The 21008-nt window shown below is 33.3% G+C and overlaps 3 protein-coding genes across 3 annotated transcripts; 1 reads left to right on the forward strand and 2 right to left on the reverse strand.

The window, feature by feature from the left end:
- Positions 1–237: 237 nt before the first annotated feature.
- Positions 238–2305, forward strand: LOC127802563 (probable xyloglucan endotransglucosylase/hydrolase protein 10). Its single transcript, XM_052338430.1, has 4 exons — positions 238–523; positions 648–748; positions 824–1017; positions 1784–2305. The coding sequence occupies exons 1-4, from the start codon at positions 337–339 to the stop codon at positions 2178–2180; spliced, it is 879 nt and encodes a 292-aa protein (XP_052194390.1). The 5' UTR covers positions 238–336; the 3' UTR covers positions 2181–2305.
- A 7512-nt stretch (positions 2306–9817) lies between these two features.
- LOC127802449 (pathogenesis-related protein 1A-like) lies at positions 9818–10587 on the reverse strand. The gene has a single exon (XM_052338276.1). The coding sequence runs from the start codon at positions 10510–10512 to the stop codon at positions 9991–9993; it is 522 nt and encodes a 173-aa protein (XP_052194236.1). The 5' UTR covers positions 10513–10587; the 3' UTR covers positions 9818–9990.
- A 9415-nt stretch (positions 10588–20002) lies between these two features.
- Positions 20003–20789, reverse strand: LOC127801252 (pathogenesis-related protein 1A-like). The gene has a single exon (XM_052336189.1). It carries the CDS (start codon positions 20729–20731, stop codon positions 20213–20215), a length of 519 nt encoding a protein of 172 aa, XP_052192149.1. The 5' UTR covers positions 20732–20789; the 3' UTR covers positions 20003–20212.
- Between the last annotated feature and the right edge of the window lie 219 nt (positions 20790–21008).

Below are 21008 nucleotides of genomic sequence, written 5' to 3' on the forward strand. Positions count from 1 at the left end.
TAATTTTAACACTTAGAATAACATTCAGATATTAATATATTATATTATATGAGTATTAATACATAACTATCATCACAAAAGCCAAACTTTGAGTGTCCAACTAACATTTCCAATTTCCGTTCGTTTAGCTACATTGCTTCCTTCTAAAGAAATTCTTGCTTCAACATATATAAGCCTTAAATGGTTCTCTATCTCCTTCGCCTTCTACACTTACCTTACATTCCTATATACACCATATATACATATATTTGTGCCCATATATATATGTGTAAATACGTACCCATAGATCATAGGTAGAGTAGTAGCAGCTACCCTTTGAACACCTTGGCAAAAACCATGATAAAATTTAAAGGGTTCTTCGTTACTGTTCTTGCTCTGAACGTCATTGTGGTTCAGATAGCAATGGCGTCTGTGATTTCAACTGGTGATTACAATAAAGACTTCTTCGTGGAATGGTCTCCCAGCCATGTCAACACCTCTGCCGATGGAGGAACGAGAACCTTGAGGCTGGACAAAGAATCAGGTGCCCTTCATCTCAACTCTCGAACACGCAATCATTAGGAGAATTAGGGTTCTGTTCTAGCCACGTACGGACTGTAATTTGTTTCTTATGTTGATTAAACCTGCTTCGTTGGGTTCATCTCCAGGAGCTCGCTTTGCCTCGAACGACATGTTCTTGTTTGGCCAGTTCGACATGCAGATCAAGCTGGTGCCGGGCTACTCGGCCGGCACCGTCGTCACCTTCTACGTATGAAATTCTGATTTCGAAAACCCTAGCTTTGATGGTAACCTGGTTTATTTTTGGTTGTTTTGACAATGGCAGCTCTTGTCGGGCCAGCCCAATCACGACGAAATAGACTTCGAGTTCCTTGGCAATGTCTTGGGGCAGCCATACATCCTCCAAACAAATGTTTTCACTTCTGGAATGGGCTACAGAGAAGAGAGAATCACTCTCTGGTTTGATCCCACCGTGGAATTCCACACCTATTCTATTCACTGGAACATTCACCAGATCGTGTAAGCTACATCATCGATAACAAATCTATCTCGCTAGTTATTTTTATTTATGTTGTTAATTAGTTACTTTTCGATAATGGTATCTGAGATTAAGCACCACTACTTTGTCTCGATATGAGCATAAGAAAAGATGAAGCTAGTTCCTCTAATATAATCACCGACGCTCAAGTCAATATGATAAATGGGCAATAAATGTGTATAAACACTATGAGTTTCTTAGATTTCTTATAAGGATTCCCTACCCTTATATAGATGAGGTGGGAACAAGATACTTAAAAGAGTTATTATCTTCGAGATTTTTAAATTTCATCTTGAATTGAAGGTGAATGCCTTAGACTCAATAATAGAGATAAGGCTAGGCTCGGAGAAGATGGGCTTGATCATCTTTCGTACATGCTTGGTTATCTTGAGTTAAAGGAGAATTCGTAAGATCAGATGGACATAGAGTTGGAAAAAAATCCTTCAGACCAAAAGATTTATCAAATTTGTTAAACCAGATAGAGATAATTATCTCTGTTTTATGAGCTCGAAAATCTCAACCCATGCCATTAGGAGTTGGGTTTTTCGAAATTAGAATTCAACAATTAGATTTAAAATCTAATTCTTTAAATCTGGGATGAATAAAAAGACATGAATCATTTTCTTATTAATTACTTATTAATAAGAATACGTGACACGATCGATGAGATTGGTTGATCTTATAAGATAACTTAACGATTTCCTTTCTTTGGGTATTCCCCCTTCACTCCTCAATTTGGTTTCGCAGGTTCATGGTGGACTCCATACCCATCAGAACATACAGAAACCACGCAGACAAGGGGGTGGGCTACCCTAGATCGCAGCCGATGCCCGTCATGGCCAGCATATGGGACGGCAGCGACTGGGCCACGGGTGGCGGCCGGGACAAGGTCAACTGGTCGAAGGCTCCTTTCATAGCCTCGTACGGGAGCTACAAGATGGACGCCTGCGTGTGGAAAGGGAACCCTAGGGTTTGCGAAGAAGCCAACTCGGAGAACTGGTGGAACCAGGAGAGCTGGAGCTCGCTGACAGGAGTGCAGAGGAGGTTCCTGAAGTGGGTTAGAGAATATCATATGGTTTATGACTATTGCCAGGACAACGAGAGATTCAATGGAAGCCTCCCCCTGGAGTGCTCTCTACCCTAGTACTGATGAATGGTGATGATTCGAAGAGGATGAAAGGCCTGTCCTTTTGTTCTTTTCTTGAGCTCTTTGATCTGCTCTCATGCATATAATATACTATTTTAATCAATAAATTAGTGAAGAGTTTGGAAGCTGATCACGTGGGTGAAGGTATCTTTAACCTTGGAAGCAAAGTAAATACCTCTTTTTTTTATTTAACTCAAAACCCATTTTATTATATTTTTTTTCAACCGATTTTCAGTCTTGGAATGGTCTCAATTCAAAAATTGATTAAAGTAAAAATATATAGATTGAGAAATGAATATATAATTGTTTGAATATAATAATAAATTTATTAACTTAAAAACATCGTCGTCAACTTATTTAAACTTTGTAAGAGGGAGAAGGATTAGAGCATAAGACAATTCTCTCTCAAATACTTTAATACTTAAATTGGACACTGAAGATTTGAATGATATATTAAAATTAATGCAAGAGACATAACTTTTTTGAAGTGAGGGTGTTGATGTTCCTTGTAAATCAATCACACATAGTCACACGGCCTAGATTAAGAGAAGAAACAATAAACGACGCGAAATCAAAAGCTAAAATAGAAACGAAAAACCACAACACAACGCATCCAAGAATAAGAGATATACGTGTTCGGATTAGAAATAATCCTATTCACGGTAGAGGTTTCGTCTCTAGTCAATCCATTAAAATATACGATGGATTACTTAACGGGAGACTATGAAAACCTCCTGAAAGAGTTTTCAGGAGACACTTTTCGGTCTTTGGGAGATTGTGTTCTCCCAATGATCAATAATTTTATTTTTTAGTTCAAAAATTGTTTTGTGTTTTTTTTTTTTCTATGACACATCCTAACCAAATCTCAGTTGGCTCGAACCAACCAGTTTTCAGGTCCAAATCAAAATTCGAACCCGCCAAATTTTTGTAAGTCAATGATATGGGGATCATTTAGTAAGTAGAGCGTGAATTTTGCAATTAGGACTCTAAACCTATGTTTAGGACAACAACAATACATTCATCATGTACCATTCCTAAAAGCTATTTGGGCTTTGGTTTTAGGCCTCCTAATTGGATCATTAGTGTACATTTCTTTAACAAGCAGTATAGACTTAATTAATTAATTCCATTAGTGAATCTAAATAAATTTAATGGAAAAATAAATAAATAAATAAATATATATATATATATATATTAATATATGAATTGCACGTGCACATGCACGAGTGGTTCATGGCACTAAGAGTATCCCTGTTCAATTAAGTTAGGATTCAAACTCAAACTCAAACTCGAAACTCCAAATTCGGATTCCCGACTTGCTTGATATGTGATTAATGTACATTTGTCATAGACTGGCAAAAACCCTTTTCCCTAATAAACGATAATATTTTATTTCGAATCTTCAATATTTTTTATCAAAAATAAAACTTTCATGTTTGTTTGACTAAGGATTAAAGACGATTTTTATTACTTTTTTTTGGTAATGAGATAAGAATTAGTAATCATTATCTTTAATTAAGTGTGTATATATAGAGTAAATTCATGTATAAATGTACTTAATATCCCACACAAAACACATGTACCAATATATTAGGTAACTAATAAACACACAAAAATCTATGTATAGACTATTTAACATGTGCTAGATTGCAAGAGTTCATGTTCTAATCAAGGTACAATTTGGTTTTCCAAATGTTTCACCATTGTGTTTTGTGATTTCAAAAATGATTGTCAACATACAATGCTTAACCCCAAAAGATGGGACACGATTTGGTCCAAATTCACTCTTAAATGGAAGCCCTTTAGCCCCTAATCCTACTTTTTAACCCAAAAAAATCAAAATTCTAGTTCTTTATATATATATATATATGTGTGTGTGTATGAATAAAATTACTTTTAGTTCAAATTGTAATTCGGGACTTTGAAATATAGTTCGAACTATGGGCCAGACTATTTACCTCAGGGGCGGAGCCACCTGAGGCCCAGTGGGGGCAGTTGTCCCCACTGGGCCAGATTTTTTTTAAAAAAATATATTTTTTATAATGATTTATTATTAAAAATAAAATATATATATTATATTTTATTACTAGAAATTAAAAAAAATAAGTATTGAAGAAAACAAGTAAATAATGTTCCAATAGTAACTATCACAGTATTTGTTGTGAAAAATCTCTATAAAACAGTAGGGTTAGTGCAATAACATCGAACCAGATTGAATCGAATGTAAAGAACAATACGCAAAGTATCGATAACAGTAACAAGAAGATGAACACGAAGTAAAAACTCTCTGTTTAAAACCGATTCAAGACTCAGATATGTGAGTCCGTTTACCACTTTAGTAACGCCAAGGAATATAAACCACAAGCCACTATGAAACCCTCAAATCGAAAGCCCAGAAAGCCCCAACACTTCTTGGCTGAACTCAACCGAAACCCTCTCTCACCCAAACGATCAAATCCACACATAGTAGGTTACCACAAAAGGTAGATCGGTCACAAAGACAGAGGCTAGAAAGCACAAAGCAAAGAGAAAAGCTTACTGAAAAAGGATGATTGAAAAACCCCTAAATAGGGCATGCGCATCGACAGCAAATCGGCCAAAATCAACAAGAAAAGATATGGCCTCTCAACATGGAAAGAGGCATCAGACCGAGATGGAAACGGAGCCATGGAAGATCATCCACGAAAGGAAACCATGAAGGAAACAATAGGCTAAGCAAGGAGATACGAGAAAAAGAAGAGCTAGGGTTCGATCGAGATAGAGAGAGAGAAACACCAAGGAAATGGGCCGCACACGGGCCTTTTATATGTGGGCTTAGAGTTCAGGAGATAATGGGCTTTTGGGCTCAGAACAGTGGGCTTCCCCCCACTTAAGCAAATGGGCTAAGGCCCATTTCTCCTCTAAAGTGGGAATAGGGCTTGTGGCCCGACTTCTAAAATGGGCTGCCTAAAAGTGGTGACGGACTTGGATTCTTCAATCTTGAGCTGAAGCCTATGAAGATAGAACCCACCCGAAAAATCATCACAACCTTGGACCTCATTAAGAAACACAAAACTAATAGTATTTTTTACAATTTGCTCATAATTTTATTTTTTTTACAATGATGATGTAAATAAAACTAAGTATTGAAGAAAATTGTGAAGCAAAGAAAGCAAGCATGGAGGAAATTTATATTGAAGAAAATGAACAAATTAACAAAGCAAGTATTGAGCAAATTGATAACTTCCTACGAATCTCGAGCTAAGAACTACAATAATGGATTACAATATTAATTTGTAATATCAAATTAGAAGAGTTTACTCGTAAAGGGGTCTATGTCAGGCTCGAAATCAAGACGATTCATTCTAACTTGGTTAAATGAATTTGGTAATTAGTTGGAATATAATATAAGCAAAGATGTCGTATTTTGCTTATAATGTTATCTTTTTAAAATAAATAATGTAGAATAAGGAGATAGTAATTCTTTCATGAAAGAAGGGTTCAGTTATTTAAAAAAAAAAAAAAAGATAGACTTTAAGTTTATGTTGGAGATGCTAATAGAGCACACAATTAAACTCAAAATAATTGTGAAACCTTAATGAATCAAGAACAAAATATTGAGATAGTTTTCTTTAGACAATTAGAATAAATACTATGTGATTATCAAATTCGTCTAAATGCATCAATTGATTGTGTTCGACTTTTTCTATGACAAAAACTAGCATTTTGTGGTTATGACGAGTTTAAAGATTCAAATAATTAATGTAATTTTCTTGAACAATTACAATTTCTAGTATAAAAAGCTGTAAGAAACAATTATAAAAAAAATTATTTTAATATTATAACAATTATCTTATTTTTAAAATTATATTTTTTACATTTAACTTCGCTCTCATTTAACCAAAATCTTGACTTCGCCCGAGGGGAAAATATGAACATATGTACGTAGAAAGGGAGCCACAGAAGCCCCCATGTTCAACGATCTGAAAGTCCAAAAATTATAATTTCTTGGGGACCAATGATCAATATATAGGTTTATATTCCCATAAATGTTTGATTCCTAATAACTATTGTGGTGGAAATACTTAACGTGATGTTATATTACATATTCTAATGCTAGATGGCTATGATGGAACATATGGTTTTTTTTATCTCAACGATCAATACATGGTAGTCAACAAGCCTAGCAAGGTTAAATTATGAGAAGGTATAATGTTTAAAACTTTGACATTCAAGTGATTTAGTTTACTTGAAAATAACATTTAGATAGATAATGTTGGATGTATTTCATTGTAAAAATATTAAAATAAAACACACAATCGAAAGAAGATTAAAAAAAAACTGAAATTCGTAACCATTTAGGCTGCATTCTTTTTGTTGTTTTCAAGTCATTTTTAGTTTTTGATTTTTTAAAATAATGAAAATACGCTCTCTTTACTGTTTTTAAAAATATATTTTTAAAAACAAAAAATAAAAAAACTTAAAATAACGAGAAGTTGTTTTGAGCGTTTTCATCCAAAACAAACTCTAAACTCAAAACATATTTATTTATTTATTCATATTTTATTATTGTAATGGAAAAAAATATTACAAAATTCATTAACTTTAAAATGTATATATTTTTTTAATAATATATTAATATTAAATATTTCTAATTTACTGAATAATCAAATTTATTGAATAAAATATCATTAAAAAATTATTTTCAAATTTTCAAAGAGAACGCGTTTTTTAATTTTCTGTTTTGAGAAATAGTTTTTCAAAATGACAAAGAGAACACGTTTTTAATTTTCTAAAAATAAATTACCGAAACAGAAAATTAAAAATAAATTAAAAAATCAAAACTGAAAATTAAAAAACAAAAAGAACGCAACTTAATGTTTTCTTTGGGTGAATTGCTAGTGGTATTGATAGATCAAATCAATATATTACGTTTTCTATTGAAATAAAAATTTGAGTTATGCATAGGAGAAAATGACCTATAGGCTTAGGGCTTTTTTAATGGACCCTCCTATTAAGCAGCCTAATGACTTGCATGTTTTCTACATATTTTTATATCATACATAATTAAATATTGAGATAGATCTAAATCCAAAAACTTGATTGAATCACTTTAAATGGGTTTTATCAGTTTGATCAACTCATTTTTCACAACCCAAAATTCTAATTAATGATACCTCTCACTTACAGAAAAATTCTAACATGAATTGAGAGAACCCACGTGATGAAAAAGAAAAGGAAATTTTCAAGAACATGCCTACAAGTGGCAAGAAAATGTCATTAAAATGCATATAAAAGCATAGATGCAACCCCAATAAAGGTTAAATGTATATAGACATATGGATAAAATAGTAGAGTCTAAGACAAAAGTAGAAATTAACAAGCGAGGCTTACCGAATTTTTGTACAAAATTTTCAGACCCCTTGACTTTTTGCTGTTTCCTTGCCGAACCTTTTTTACAAAATCTATAGTCCACATGCACAAATAGATTAGATTAGGGTGTTACGCTCTAAATTCTAACTTTTTTTTTAATACATAAAAAATAACAGAAAATGTCCACCCTAGGGAGTTTGGCTGAAGGTCACGACTGATTTCGCCAGCTCTTTTTCAGTTTCTTCGCCTTCATCTATAAAATATGTTTCCAATTATGTGGCCTATTTAGTGGAATGATAGGGATAATAGAAGTACGGTTATCTTGACGGGAGAAACCACTCCAACTGCTACATAAGGTGGTTACCGATTATCTCTTTTCCTATATATATAAGTTGTTCAAGAGAATGTGGGTACATTTCTCCAAGAGAATAGATGGTTTAGGCATGCACGTGCGTGTGGAAGTTGAGAGGTCGAGGAAAGATACTAAAAAATAAAAGGTTAAAGGGTATTTATACCCTTCTGTATCCGTGAGAGGGACACATGGAACGTGCACACTGTTGTTGCATAATGTTGTCCTAGGTTAAACATAGAATAAGCCTAGTGAGAAACTTCCCCGGAGGAATGGTCTTCCAAGAGAAGAAATGCCTTTGTGAGGTGAGCTATCATTGCACAGGACAATAACGGGGTACAGTTGTTTGGGAGAAAGGTCTCCCTTTTAATTGCTAGAGAGAGTGGCTTGATCAGGTCTATGTTGCTTGTCAGTGTGAAGGACATAATTGTCCGGGAGAAACTTCCTCAAGAGAAACTTCTTCACTCGAGATAGTACACCTTCTTTGGGAGAACTTCACTCCCCTAGAGGAAGGGCAACATAGATACATTTATAAACTATAAGGAGTCTCCTTACAAACGACCCAAACTATAAGGGTTCTAAGTATAATTTACTTTTATTTTTTTCTAAAAAGAAATATTGTACAAAAATGCTAAAAGAAGCAAGTTTGTTTGACAAGGTAACAATTAAGCCTCAAATTATTCTCTACATCATCCGTCACATAGAATGAAAACATGGAACTTGTGATAGGGAAATATTATTAAGAGATGTTTTTGGACATGAACTGAATAGGATTTAGTAGTTGTGTGCTCTTTTCTCCATCATATGGTGAGGGAAGCCAATTTGCGATGAAGCCTATGATTATTTGATTAATTTAGCAATGCTTATAATGCCAAATGAGGCATCCACGATGCACCAATTAAGGGATATATCTCCAGTCATGACACACTCCCAACAATTTCAAGAATTTGACCGATCATAACTCTATGACCATAATCATGGTGGCAAGACAAGCAAAAGCACTAGTATAAAGGGTTCTATATATCGATAGGTAATCACATAAGCATACTTCTCTTACTCTCATACTTCCACTCTTATAGTCTCCCTGTTCTTCGATCACCGAAATCTCTAAACTTTCCCGTAATCTTATTAATGACTTAAACATCGAAGCATCTTCCCAAAAAAATCACCTCTAACAATCTTAACCAATTTGTTTTACAGAAGAGAAACCAGACACTACCAAACCTAATATAAAGCCTAAATATATGGCATGGCAAGTTGAATCATTGTTTGAGACTTATAAGTCTTTTGGTGAAATTTTTTGTGTCATCTTCTTCTTCTAATTCTCTTTTTTTTTTCTAGGGTAGTAAAACAAAATTAAGAAATGCATGATATGTGATTTATAATACAAAGACTCGATCATCTTTCACTTGTTGGCTCTAATTTCGATTCTAAAGAAATATGATTTATAGTTCTCTATAAGATAGTAATAAATGTATGACATATTAATTAATGCATGTTTCATAATTAAGAAAAAAAACAAAGTTAAAAAAACAACTTGAAAGATAACTTCTGCTACTAGAAGAGGAATGAAAAATGGAGAAATATGGCCAAGTCATACCCACAAAAAGAGCTTTATTGAGACATTCATAGGCTAATATATACTTCAAAGGATTGTGTTATATGTACCGACGAGATGTACAATCCCGATAATAGAATCGGATTTCATAGATTGGACTTTATCATCAATTATCGGACTTCATTAATCATGAAGCCCGGGGCTTCATCTCAAGAGGTGACATGCAACGACAAATTAGGTGAGAACATTTTTGAATTTTGACATTTTCAGTTATCTTTTTAATAACTCAATTATTTGTGCAAGTAACATTTTTCTACTTCAAATGGCATGACGATGACAACACCGTCCCAACAATAACTCGGATACAAGTGCGTGTGGCTAAATCAAATGCATGTGTTTTATTTATCCCAAGGGAAAGAAACAAATACATCCGAAATGCAAAGACTGAAGAGCACAACACAGTGCCAATTGCAGGATCCAGTTGAAGTAAACCAACTGCAACCGCAAGTACAACTTTTATTTATATCATTATATATGTGTGTGTGTATCTAGTAAGGGCGTTGGCCGGAGACATTGCCGGCGGGATCATAGCTGCAAATGATGAACCACTTCCACTCGCCGGCACTACACTGAACCCTAGCGCAGCCGAGCCGGACGGAATTTCTCCACACCACCTGCGTATAGTGCCCGCACACCTTACCTTGGGCGCAAGAATTCGAGCCGTAGTCGTAGTAGGCCTTCTCCTCCACCCAGAGGTTCACGGCTTCCACGGCGGTGAACTCATCGGCGTCGCTGACGGCGAGGTTCTCGCCGTACGGACTATTGGAGGAGTGAATCAGAGCGCAGTCGGCGCTCCTCTGGTTGGCGTAGCTTTCAGCATAGGCGGCCACCGTGTCGTTCCAAACCATGGGTCCGACGCCCACCTCGGAACGAGCCGAGTTGTGGGCGTCGAGGTAGTCTTGCGGGGAGTTCTGGGCCCGAGAGGGGTGGAACTCTAATGCCAGGACGATGATCGTGAAACAAACTAGGAGAGACAGTACTGAGGAGGAGGTCTTATGCAGTGCTGCCATTTTTGCTTAATTAATTTGCAGAAGCTAAAGTAGGCTGCTTGTTGTGAAGATCAATGAAGAAGATGATGCATGGAAAGGGATTTTATAGGGGAAATGTGAACACATGTACGTAGAAAGGGTGCCGCAGTAGCACCCATGTTCAATGGTTGGAAAGTCCAAAAGTTTTAATTTCTTGGGGACCAATATTGATCGATAGGTTTATATTCCCATAAGTGTTTGATTCCTAACAACTAGTGTGATGCATATACTAAACGTGATGTTATATTATATATTCTAATGCTAGATGGCTATGATGGAACATATCGGTTGTTTTTTTTTTTCATCTCATAAGTACTACTCTTTAGATGTACATTGAATATTAAACTCAACGAGCAAACACGATAGTCAACAAGGCTAGCAAGGTTAAATTATGAAAAGGTATAATGTTTCAAACTTTGACATTTAAGAGATTCAGTTTATTTGGAAATAACGTTTAGATAGTGTTGGATGTAGTCTGTTATAAAAACATTAAAACAAAACACACAATCGAAAGAAGATTAAAGAAATGCCAAAATCAGCAACCATCTATAATGTTTTCTTTAGGCGAATTGTTAGTGGATATTGATAGATGAAATGAGTATAAAAAGATTCACATATTTTGACAAAATGTTGTCACTCCCTCTTCTTTTTTAATAATTGTATGGAAATTCTCAATGGGATAAATAACTAAATTTTCTATTTAAATAAAAAAATTGAATTTTGGATCGGAGAGAGGGACCTAGGCTTAGAGATTTTTTAATGGATCCTCCCATTAAGAAGCCTAATGATTTGCATGTTTTCTACATTATCCAAAAACTTGATCGAATCACTTTAAGAGGGTTTTACCAATTTGATCAATTCTTTTTTCATAACCCAAAATTTTAATTAATGATACCATATTTACACTAACATGAATTTAGAAAACCCACGTGATGAAAAAGAAAAGAAAATTTTCAAGAACATGCCTACAACTGGCCAGAAAATGTCATTAAAATGCATATACAAGCATAGATGCATAGATGCAACCCCAATAGAGGTTAAATGTATATAGACATATGGATATAATAGTAGTCTACCGCAAAAGTAGAAATTAACAAGTGAGGCTTACCCAATTTTTGTACAAATTTTCGGAATCCTTGACTTCTTGCTGTTTCCTTACCGAGTCTTTTTTACAAAAATTATTGTCGACATGCACAATAAATAGATTAGATTAGTGTGTTACGCCCTAAATTCTAAGTTTTTTTAATACATAAAAAATAATTAAAAATGTTCATACTAAGAAGTATGGCCGGAGATCGATCACGGCTGATTTGGCCGCTCTTTTTCACTTTCTTCACCTTCATCTACAAAATATATTATGTAAAATATATTTCTTATCATATGAACCAATTAGTGGGGATGATGGGGATAGTGAAAGGGTGGTTATCTTGACGGGAGAAATCGTCCCAACCGCTACATGAGACAGTTACCGGTCTTCTCTCTTTTTATATATATAGTGATAGAAAGCCAACAAATCATTATAATTATTTTTCAATTAATTCAAGTCAAGAGAGAGAAATCGTTGAACTGAACTCAGGTTATATTCTACGAAGAAGACTATAGAGTCATCATCGATCGATTCAGGTCCACATTTAACTTTGTAGTGTACAATCTAGCATGAAATCATATAATTTTCACGATCCTATTTACATATTTAATGTCTAAGAAACATAGAAATTTGGATTACATCATCTTCTTCTGTACCATCACCTCACTACTACTGATTGTCTCATCCCTCCTACTCCACACTCTTCCAACCTCTGTCTTGTCTTTGATCCTAGTTGTGGTGCGTCAAGCGCTTGGATCTCCCAACTTCGTATTTTTATATAATTGTTAAATTTTGATGATTAACAAAAACTTACATCCCTAATATAAAATGATGCTCCTAAATTATCGTATAAAATATTTTAAGTTGCCAAAGTGTTTTTAAATATTATTACTGTCTTAGAATATTGTTCAAAGATTTTTTGAAAAAGCTTAAAATATCTTTTCTATGTTTTAAAGCATAAAATAGCCCTTTTATGGTGATTGAGTCGACTCCCAAGTCGACTCGATCGAGAAGGTGCATTTTGCATTTTTTGTTGCTCGGTCAGCCAAGTCAACTCGATGGGTTCTGTGGACACTCTTTTGGTATATTCTTTTGGAGGTCGTCATTTTCTCATATATAAGCCTCCATTCCTTGACCAGAAGAACCCTAATGCAACTTTGAGTACTCACAGCATACAAAAGTCTTTTCAACACGTTCCCGCAAAATTTAAATACCGAATGGCTTCCGAGCGCACTGATCTTTTTCAACAACCCGTCAAAGCAGTAATAGCTTACTTGTCATCTTTCGGTCATCAGATCGAGGGTATATCTATCCTGTTTTACTGCTTTGTGTTATTGCGCTTTCATTGTTTATATTCAATTCAAGTGTGGACAAGTTGAAATCTTTATAACTCTTAAACATTCTCGTGGATGGTAGAGTGGTTACCTAAAACCATTTTGAATCTAGGTGTGTATGTGGTTTTAATTTTCAAGGTGAACTAGTGTGGAAATTTTAGTGTTTGAGTTAGTGAAACCCCAGAGGTGATTAAGACCTTGGAAAAGTGGAATAGGTGTGTGTATCGACACCGAATCACTATATATATATATCGTCGTATTCCCCATTGTTCATTTTTATTCTATTTATTATTACAGTGGGCTTTATATTCTGATCTCAGTAATAGTAATTGTAATTGTAGTTGTTGTTTGGAAGTAAATAAATAAATTTTTAAGAGCACTCAATTCACCCCTCCCCTCCCCCTCTTGAGTGCCATACCCAAGGGATCAACACTCCCTATGCTATCAACAATCAAAGATGATTGACGGCAATTAATGACCTCAATTTTTGACATATCAAATCTCCCTTCGCGCTCCCTCGATGGTGATAGCCTTTTGGGATCCATCCTGTGCTGTATTGTTGGTTCGTTTCTGTGTGTCATGTCATGTGCTGTGTTGTTGGTTCGTTTCTGTGTGTCATGTCATGTCTTGCCATCAATTTGAGCAGTTGCAGGTATTTGCAATGCTACAGTTGTGATCTTGGAAGCTTTGGCCTGAGCTTACCTCGATACATTTGTTCTTCTTTTTGGGGTGGTGTCGTTGTGTACCTAGGACTGCAGTCCCTACCTACTGTGACACCCTTAAGTCTTTTGAGTAAGTAGTCTAACAAACATCAAAGAAGGACTTTTATAGATTAATGTTTTAATTATGCTTTATGTGCATAACATGCTAGTGTGTTCATGGGTTTTTTGTTTGGTTTTCTTTGCTTTTCAACTATTGTAGGTTCTATCTTTGATAGGTTAGATTATATATACTGTCATGCTCTTGTTTTAAGTCTCACTCGAGCTTCTTTTGTAATCCTCTGTTTTCATCACAAACCATGGGTCCGATGCCCTCCTTGGAATGAGTAGATTTGTGGGCATCGGGTCGAGGTGAGTTTGTTGTCAAATATCGAATATTGTGTTTGATAAATTCGAACTCATAATTTTGTTGAAGTTGAGTTTGAAAGAAAATTATTTCTATATTTCAATTTTACTGTCTTATAATAACCAAAATAAAGTTTAATTCCTCATATGTTCCTATAAAAACCCATCTATACTTTCCCTTACTTTATATTTCTATATACAAAATATACTTTAGCAAATATATTTATTTTCATATTACTTATAAATATTTTTAATAAAATAGTTTGGTTAAATTATATATTTTTTAATTTCAAATTATACACAAATTTGTTAAGATATATATAAACTAGTTTGTGTATGTAATTTAGTTTTTACTTATCTATATATAGAAGAATAATCTATTGTCTCTGTGCTCGACGCGAGTTAATAAGGGATGAGTGAGTGTGTGGGTCCCACCTCCCATGGGACTCACGTCCTCCTTTTCTCTAACAAGTTATCCACGTTGACGGGAGCAATATAAGAGTTTCGTCTATATATAATTATAGTTATTATGTTGTCATTTCATACTATAACTCAACTCAATTTTAATATTTTACCAAAACAATCATTATTGAAACTCACCTCAAGTTTATAACTTTATCAATACTTTTATCTATTCAAATGTAACTCATCTCACCTTATCTCAGGACCAACCAAACAGAACGATTTAGCGAGACTAGGCTTTTTTTCTCTCACAAATTTTTATATTTATATTAATTAGAGTGTAGTAGTGTATATGTATCTCTAATTTTGATCTTTGTGTATATAACCATCACAAAATTTAATTTATATTTGTATCATTCCACATCTCCTGATACTATATAGTTTAATACCTAAGAACATACTCTTCCTAAGCATCAGGTTTTTATTATTTTGTTTTTTCTTAACTAAGAAATTCATAACATAGAAAAATAGAAACTCTACACAAGAATCACTAGAATATACCCCAAGCAAGAAACAAAAGTAAAAAAAAACTAACAAAAAATTTGGCATTTAGCCATAGAAATTTCCTTCTCTATTTTGCGATGGAAGAGCGACGAAATAGCGATGGATTGCGAAAAAAACTTTTTGTGAGGATTAGCAACGGAATTTCGAGACGGAAAAAAATAAAAAAATTTAAAAATTATTTTTTTAGCCAAAGAAAAAAAAATCCATCCCTAAAAAAAATCCATCCCTAATTTTAGTGACGGATTATTTTTTTCGTTGCTAAATTTTAATAATTAAAAAATAAAAATTAAATTTTTATATAGCGACAGAATTTATTTTCTATCGCTAATTTTAATATTAGTTTAAATAACAAAGAAATAAAAAATTAATTTTTAATATTAGTTTAAATAACAAAAAAAATTTAAAAATTAAAGTTAGCAACGGATTATCCAAATCCATCGCTGATTTAGCAACGGAATAATCAATCCACACGAACTTTAATTTTTTAATTTTGAATTTTTTTACTCAATTAATTTATAGAAATTTAAATTTGGGGTGAATATTTAAATATATAAATATTTAAATTTGAAAAAATTAAATATACATTTAAATATCAGATGAATATAAAAAATTAATTTATAAAATTTAAATAAATATATTAAGTTTAAAAATCATAATATTACTAAATTCTAAATAGATCAATTAATATATTTCATGTGCATAAAAATAAAAATGAAACAATATCGAGGGATTACATTATATAGAAAGGAATCTAGGAGCTGTCTTGTCAATTTCTTTCTCTCTATAAATAGGAGAATTATATAAAAATGAAACAATTAAATGTACAATTAAGTCATTCATAATAAACAACTAAAGAAGTCACATATGTTATTCTTGTTTAAAAATAGAAAATATATATAAATAAATATTTATTTAATATATTTAGATGAAATTCAATAATCTAGAACCCACTGTGTTGATCAAATGGGTTCTGCCATTAACTTATTTTTCTCTTTGCAAGCCTTTCGGAAACGCCAAGGGATAACTCTCTTGCATCTTGATTGAGCCATTATCTCGCATAAAAAAAAAATATTATTATATCTTAACAATAATAGTGTAAATTCAACCTATAATAATGATTCTTAAAACTTAACTCGAACATGCAATTTTTATTAAAGAGAAATTATTTTTAAAATAAGTTCACGAAATGTCTCCTTATTTTTTATGAAAATATTATTAAAACCATTTCTAAACTTTCTAAATGTTTATATTCGTGCATCGGGCTCTTTGTTGTTTTGTTGATAATCGTTTGACTTTTTTTTGTATGAATGTGGTACATCGTTAATTTTTGAAATTTATTTTTTTTTCAATGTTTAATTTTATTTTTGATTTCTTAGGGGCACCAAGATGCTTTTTTGTTTTTATCCCTCTTCTCTCTCTCTCTCTCTCTCTGCTGTTACTTTGCTACCATCATGGTTCCATATGTTGCTCGTATGAATTATTGCAACGGTTTGAAATGACAACACAAACCAGGTTTGTTCAATGTATGAATTTTATCATGCTATCCCTTTAGAACTTACTGCAAAAAGAGTTTCATGGCTTTATTAATTCATATCTCAGTTTTTTTTTTATTTTATTTTCAATGTTTGATACATTATTTATTTTTTGATTGGCATGATATCACTTTAGAACTTTCTTCCTTAGATGCTCGCATTTTTTAAAAAAAAATTTAATGGTACGAATATGTGATTGACTGGAAGGATTGAAACTTAATTTACAAATTTTGCAATGCACTAATGTTTTCATTTGTATAAGTCAATATTGTCTTTTTCTTTCACTTTCTGTGATAGACAAGGTGCTTTGTCTATTGAGGTAATAGTAATTTTCCTTTTTTCTTTTTCCATGAATCTATTTTGTTATTTGTTTTTGTTGCAAGTAGCAAATTCCATGCACTTTCCCTTTTTTTTTTTTTGTCTTGCCAGGTGTTGTGGAGAGTTGCATTACCAATTGAGGCAATCCAGTTGTTCTTTTCTCAGTAATTTTCCATTAACATTCAATGGCGTTAGGTATCTCTTAACTTTTGTAGCACGTGTACTGTTTCAAATTCAAAACTGTTAGAATTTGAGGCAATAGTTTTTTGTGTCTTCCTGCAATACTTACAGTGAACTGTGAGATGAATTCTATCAATTCTTAAAATGAGAGAACAGAGCCAAGAGTTTTTTTTTTTTTTCAATTTCAAATAAATGAGTTCAATGATTCCTTTAAGTAAGTTACCGAATAAGAGGAAATGCTCTTTCCAATTAGCTCCACCCCCTTGTTTGATTTATTTTTCTTGTATTATTATTTTTCAGTTCATATATAATTTGTGTGTAAGTGAAAAGTTGTGAGAAAAAGAAAGAATAAAGAAGAATGGTTTATTTTTCTTGTAGTATTACTTTGTAGTTCATATATAATTAATTTCGAGATTATTTGGTCCGGTCTTGATCTTTGCAAGTAAGTGTTTTTGACTAAGAAATATTCATAATTTAGATTTTTTTTTTGAATTTTTTATTATTTTTTATGTAGGTAAAGTTAAATTCAATAGTTTTTAATTTTTAATTTTTTAATAATTTTTGTTCTTAAAATAATTTTTTTAATTTTTTAATAAAATAATTATTTTTATTTTTTAATTTTTTTATATATTTTAACGACGAAAATTTTTGTCTCTAATTTTTTAATAAAATAATTTTTTTATTTTTTATTTTTTATATATTTTAGCAACGAAAATTTCCATCACGAAATAATTTTTACTTTTAAAATTTTTAATAAAATAATTATTTTCATTTTTATTTTTAATATTTTTAGCAACGAAAATTTTTGTCGCTAATTTTTTTTAAAAATTACAGTATTAGCGACATAAATATTTATGTCGCTAAATTTTAAAAATTACATTTAGTGACATAAGTATTTCTGTCGCTAATCCGTCACTAAATTGGCGACAAATTCGTCGCAAAAAAATTTAGCAACAATAAATTTTGCGACGAATTTTAGGCTTATTCCGTCGCTAAACCCCAAAATTCTTGTAGTGTAACAACACATTTAGAAAACACAAAGACTCAAAGGGTAGAAGCCATCCAAACAGCATTCTAGATTAGATGAACTAATTGGTCCGCTAAACACTCCTGATCACAGAAACAATGATTGTTGAGCTCACGCCAAATATAGTAGATCGTCCCATAAAGAACAAGCTGGTTTCCCACTTGCTACATATGTTTGCCACTCCATTTACCAGAGGCCCAACACACTCCTCAATCCCATCGACACCAAAGCCAACCCAATTTAACCCATCTTCAGAAGAAGATGACGATATGGTTCAAATAAGGTCACTTGAAGAATAAGTGATTATGTTTTTCTACCATTACGTGACATAAGAAACACTTTGGTTTGAAAAATGCAAATATAGATTGAGGCGATCAAGGGTCAACAATCATTCCTTAATAGCCATCCAAAGAACGAGAACAAATGATGGGATCCCCAAGTTATGCCAGACAAGATTATACCAAGGCACCCTATCTTTCTCAAGAGAGACAAGGTATTAAAGGTCTCTTTAATCAAGAAGATACAATTCTTAGTCGAAAAGTACAAAAGGAGATTAGGGCAATCCACCATTGAGTTTTTTTTTTTTTTTGGGGGGGGGGCGCGCCATATCCTGAATAGTATCTAAGTAGGGGGCTATCGCCGGTGGCCATTAGAATGGCAAATACAGGAGAAGCATCGAGTTTTACTTTAGGAAATATAGAATTTAATATATATATATATATATATTGGGCTGTTTTAATTAAATGGTAACATACATATTTAAATTAGCCCATTAACATAATCCAGTCCATTTTTGGCAAGAATTTGGTGGACATATTCTAACCTTTATATGAGTCAAATTACAGCTTTAAAACTGCAAGTGGAAATCTAAACATCCATAACTGGAAACTGGGTTACATGTGGATATTAGTTTATTCAGATTAGTTGATAACTACTAAATTATATAATAATTATATTAGTTGATTTCAATTCTATAGTCCCACCATATTAATTCTAATTAATGCATTCACAGATATTATTTGTTCACCAATATTTAAAGTAAAGGTCAGTCTTTTATTTTTTTTATTGTTAACAAGTCTTCTAACTGTATTTTATTTTTAGACCGTGTTCAAACATCATATTTTAATTCATATAAAGATTAAAATTCTTTAAATTAGAGGTGCCCGTAAGCAAACCGAACTAATGTGATTGACTCGATTTTTAAAATTCTTTTTCGTTGAATATTGACACGATATATATATATATATATATAACATTGAAGCATCTTTCTTAGAGAATTATAAATCATATGTCTTTAAGATATAATTATTAGAGTGAAGAATTGAAAGATGATCAAGTCTTTGTACTATAAATCACATATCATAGTACATTTCTTAATTTTGATTTACCACCATACAATAGAAAAAAGAAGAAGAAGAAGACACGAAAAACTTCACCAATACACTTATAGGTTGGTGAAGTTTTTCATGTTATCCTTATAGAAAAGAGAAGAAGAAGATGACATGAAAAACTTCACCAATACATTTATAAGTTGGTGAAGTTTTTCATGTCATCTTCTTCTTCTCTTTTCTATTCTAGTTGGTGAAGTTTTTCGCGTTATCTACTTCTTCTCTTTTCTATTGTATGGTGGTAAATCAAAATTAAGAAATTTGTGATATGTGATTTATTGTTCAAAGATTCGATCATCTTTCACTTCTTCACTCTATTTTCTATCCTAAAGATATATAATTCTCTAAGATAGTAATAAATATGTGATATATAAATTAATGCATGTTTAGAGAAAACAAAGTTAAAAAAGCAACTTGAAAGAAACTTCAGCTACTAGAAGATGAATGAAAAATCGAGATATATGGCGAAGCCACACTCGCAAAAAGAGATTTATCGAGACATGCATATATATATAGACCAATACTTCAAATAGCACGACGACGACGAACAGAGCAAATAACACATACAAGTGTGTGTGGCTAAATCAAACGTACACGTGTTTTATTTATCTGTCCAAAGTACAATGACAAGGGAAGGAAACAAATACGTCCGAAATACAAAGACTGAAGAAGAACACAACACAGTGCCTATTGCAGGATCCAGTTGAAGTATACCAACTGCATGCAACCACAAGTACAACTTTTATTTATATCATTATATATTTGTGTGTGTGTGTGTGTGTGTATCTAGTAAGGGCGTTCGCCGGAGACATTGCCGGCGGGATCATAGCTGCAAATGATGAACCACTCCCACTCGCCAGCACTGCACTGAACCCTAGCGCAGCCCAGCCGGACAGAGTTTCGCCACACCACCTGGGTATAGTGCCCGCACGTCTGACCTTCGGCGCAAGAATTCGAGCCATAGTCGTAGTAGGCCTTCTCCTTCACCCAGAGGTTCACGGCTTCCACGGCGGTGAACTCATCGGCGTTGCTGACGGCGATGTTCTCGCCGTACGGGCTATCGGTGGAGTGAATTAGAGCACAGTCGCCGCTCCTTTGGCTGGCGTAGCTTTCAGCATAGGCGGCGACGGTGTCATCCCAGACCATGGGTTCGACGCCCACCTCGGAGCGAGCCGCGTTGTGGGCGTCGAGGTAGTCTTGCGGGGAGCTCTGGGCGTGAGAGGGGTGGAATCCTAATGCTAGGACGATGATGGTCAAACAAATTAGGAGAGACAATACTGAGGAGGGGGTCTTATGGACTACCATCTTTGTTCGATCAATGCACTGCTTCGCAGAAGAAGCTTGTCTGTGAAGAACGAAGATGATGAATGGTAAGCAATTTATAAGGCAAATACATTTGCATGTGGAAGTTTCATGGAAATTAATTAGGGCATGTCATGCATTCAATTAAGTCGTTTTAGAAAATAATTAAGGTGCTAATCATCATGACCCAGTCATTTGAGGAATTTGTCTTCATGGTTCTACATTTCAATATAACTCAACTCAAAACTACGAAAAAATTATTATTTTTGCAATCAAACAA

The sequence above is a fragment of the Diospyros lotus genome, chromosome 5 (assembly GCF_014633365.1).
Source record: "Diospyros lotus cultivar Yz01 chromosome 5, ASM1463336v1, whole genome shotgun sequence".
Taxonomy (NCBI): domain Eukaryota; kingdom Viridiplantae; phylum Streptophyta; class Magnoliopsida; order Ericales; family Ebenaceae; genus Diospyros; species Diospyros lotus.